Source organism: Empidonax traillii, unplaced genomic scaffold, assembly GCF_003031625.1.
Source record: "Empidonax traillii isolate 1590-97213 ecotype Southwest subspecies unplaced genomic scaffold, ASM303162v1 scaffold147:size910788, whole genome shotgun sequence".
NCBI classification, from domain to species: Eukaryota; Metazoa; Chordata; class Aves; order Passeriformes; family Tyrannidae; genus Empidonax; species Empidonax traillii.
In genome coordinates, this window is record NW_020955340.1 from 908,755 (window position 1) to 910,800 (window position 2,046).

General features: G+C 60.2%; 1 protein-coding gene across 1 annotated transcript; it reads right to left on the reverse strand.

Annotated features, from left to right (window-relative positions):
• Positions 1 to 450: 450 nt before the first annotated feature.
• On the reverse strand, positions 451 to 2,016 carry GJA10 (gap junction protein alpha 10). Its single transcript, XM_027884485.1, has one exon. It carries the CDS (start codon positions 2,014 to 2,016, stop codon positions 451 to 453), a length of 1,566 nt encoding a protein of 521 aa, XP_027740286.1.
• Between the last annotated feature and the right edge of the window lie 30 nt (positions 2,017 to 2,046).

Here is a 2,046-nt window from a genome sequence, read left to right on the forward strand (position 1 = left end):
AAAACCTGTGATTTGATGCAATCAAAATTCAAATAAAATCAGAATTTTAAGAAAGCCTTGTTGATTCCTGAGTGCAAGCACTGTAGCTTATCAACGCTGACTGTAAGCAAGCCTAGAGCATGTTGCCAAAGAAGAGTAACAGCTGCTGAAAAAGCAATTCTGTAGTCACTGTCTCTGCACTGCAATTATTTGGTGGGGGGTTTTATATGTATATCTCTTGATTTATTCATTGAACAATTATTGAACTTGGTGGTCACCTCTGGGACAAAGTCCCTGAAGCTGAGAGAAGCTGGGCCATTGAACTCAATGAATTCAAGACTTCTCTTTCTTACAGTGTCAGCCTGGGGTGGAGCTGAAGAAACTTCCCTGGCACAGTCCCGGTCGAGTTGATTGGGATGATGGAATGAGTGTATAGAAGCTGCGATTCGGTGACTTAGAGCTCCTCAGGACTCAGGAATTCCCTGGTGTTTCTGCTTTCACTGCGAAAGGAGCCTGAGCGTTTGGGAGCTTGGCACGGTCCGGGAGGCAGCGAGGCGCTGGGGCTGCGTTGGAAGTCCTGCCCGAGCCTTCCTGCCCCCTGGCTCGGCCCCTCCTCCTCCCCCGGGCCGGGACAGGGTGCGGGGCTCCCCCTTCGCCCCCCTCCCGCGGGCTGCCCCGGGCGCTACTTGCCATGGACAGGCGGCGTCCCGTGTTGGCGGCGGGCGGCGGGCTGGGCGCGCCCTCCTCGCGGCGCTTCCCCTCCGAGCCGGAGCCGGAGCCGGAGCCGGGGCCGGAGCCGCGGCGGGACGCGGTGCCCTCGCTGTCGCTGCCCGCCCGGCTCCCGGTGAGCACGCGGGACAGGAAGCTGGACTTGCGAGTGCCTGGGCAGTGCCCGCTGTCCGGGGAGTCGCCGCGCTCCTCCAGGTCCAGATCCCGGCAGGCGCTCACCCGGCTGTGCCTGCGGGGCGTCCGGCGGGCTGTGGCGGCTGCGGCCGCCCCCGCCGCCCCTGCCCCGCCGCCCGGCGCGGCGGCCCGATGCGCCTCCTCGCTGCTGGAGGAGGGCTGGTGCTGTCCGTGGTGCCGGCGGCGGGGCGGCGGCGTCCCCCGGAGCTGCCCGCGGTGCTGCCGGGCCGGCGGCGGGCCGGGCACGCCGGGAGCGGGCGGCGGTGGCGGGAGCGGGGCGGGCGCGGGGCGCGGCGGGGCCGCGTTGCTGGCCAGGCAGGGAGGCGGCGGCACCACCGAGCTCTTCTTGGAGTTGTACAGGCTGGGATCCTCCTCGGCGAGGCCTGCCGGCCACTGCGGCTGCCCCCAGAGGCTCTTCCGGATCTTCTTGAAGCCCAGGTGGGCGATTTCTAGGATGTTGAGGAAGAGGGAGACGGCGGCGATGCTGTTCATGAAAACCATAAAGATGGTCTTCTCTGTGGGTCGGGACACAAAACAATCCACCGTGTTAGGGCATGGGGGCCGAGTGCATTTGTAAAGGGGGGACATGTGAAACCCATATAAAAGATACTGACCTATCATAAAGCCCACTTCGACCACCGACCGGGTCAGGATATGTAGGACATAGGTGCGCAGCAGAGACCCTCTCAGGGGTGCCTTATTTACTTTCTTCTGTTCCTCCAGCTTACGCAGTTCTCTCTCCACTCTCCTGTGTTCCTCGAGCATGGGCTCCAGGTCTTCCAGCTGAGCCCGCAGGTGGGCTTTCCTGTTCTGTCGCTCTTTCTCAAGTGCCCTTAACCTATACAGTGCATGGCCCATGTACACTAATGATGGGGAAGAGACAAATATGATCTGTAGAACCCAGTATCTGATCAAAGAGATGGGAAAGGCTTTGTCATAACAGATGTTGTTGCAGCCAGGTTGCTCTGTGTTGCAGATGAACTCGGACTGCTCGTCGTCCCAGACATCTTCAGCAGCCACTCCCAGCACCAGCATTCGGAATATGAACAGGATTGTGAGCCAGATTTTGCCAACTATGGTGGAGTGGATGTGCACTTCTTCAAGGATGCTGCCCAACAAGTTCCAGTCCCCCATGGTCAGAAGTTCATTTCTGAAACAAACAAA

Bases quoted from the DNA above. Each gene is read 5' to 3' on its own strand.
- GJA10 (XM_027884485.1), bottom strand. From the start codon at position 2,016: ATGGGGGACTGGAACTTGTTGGGCAGCATCCTTGAAGAAGTGCACATC.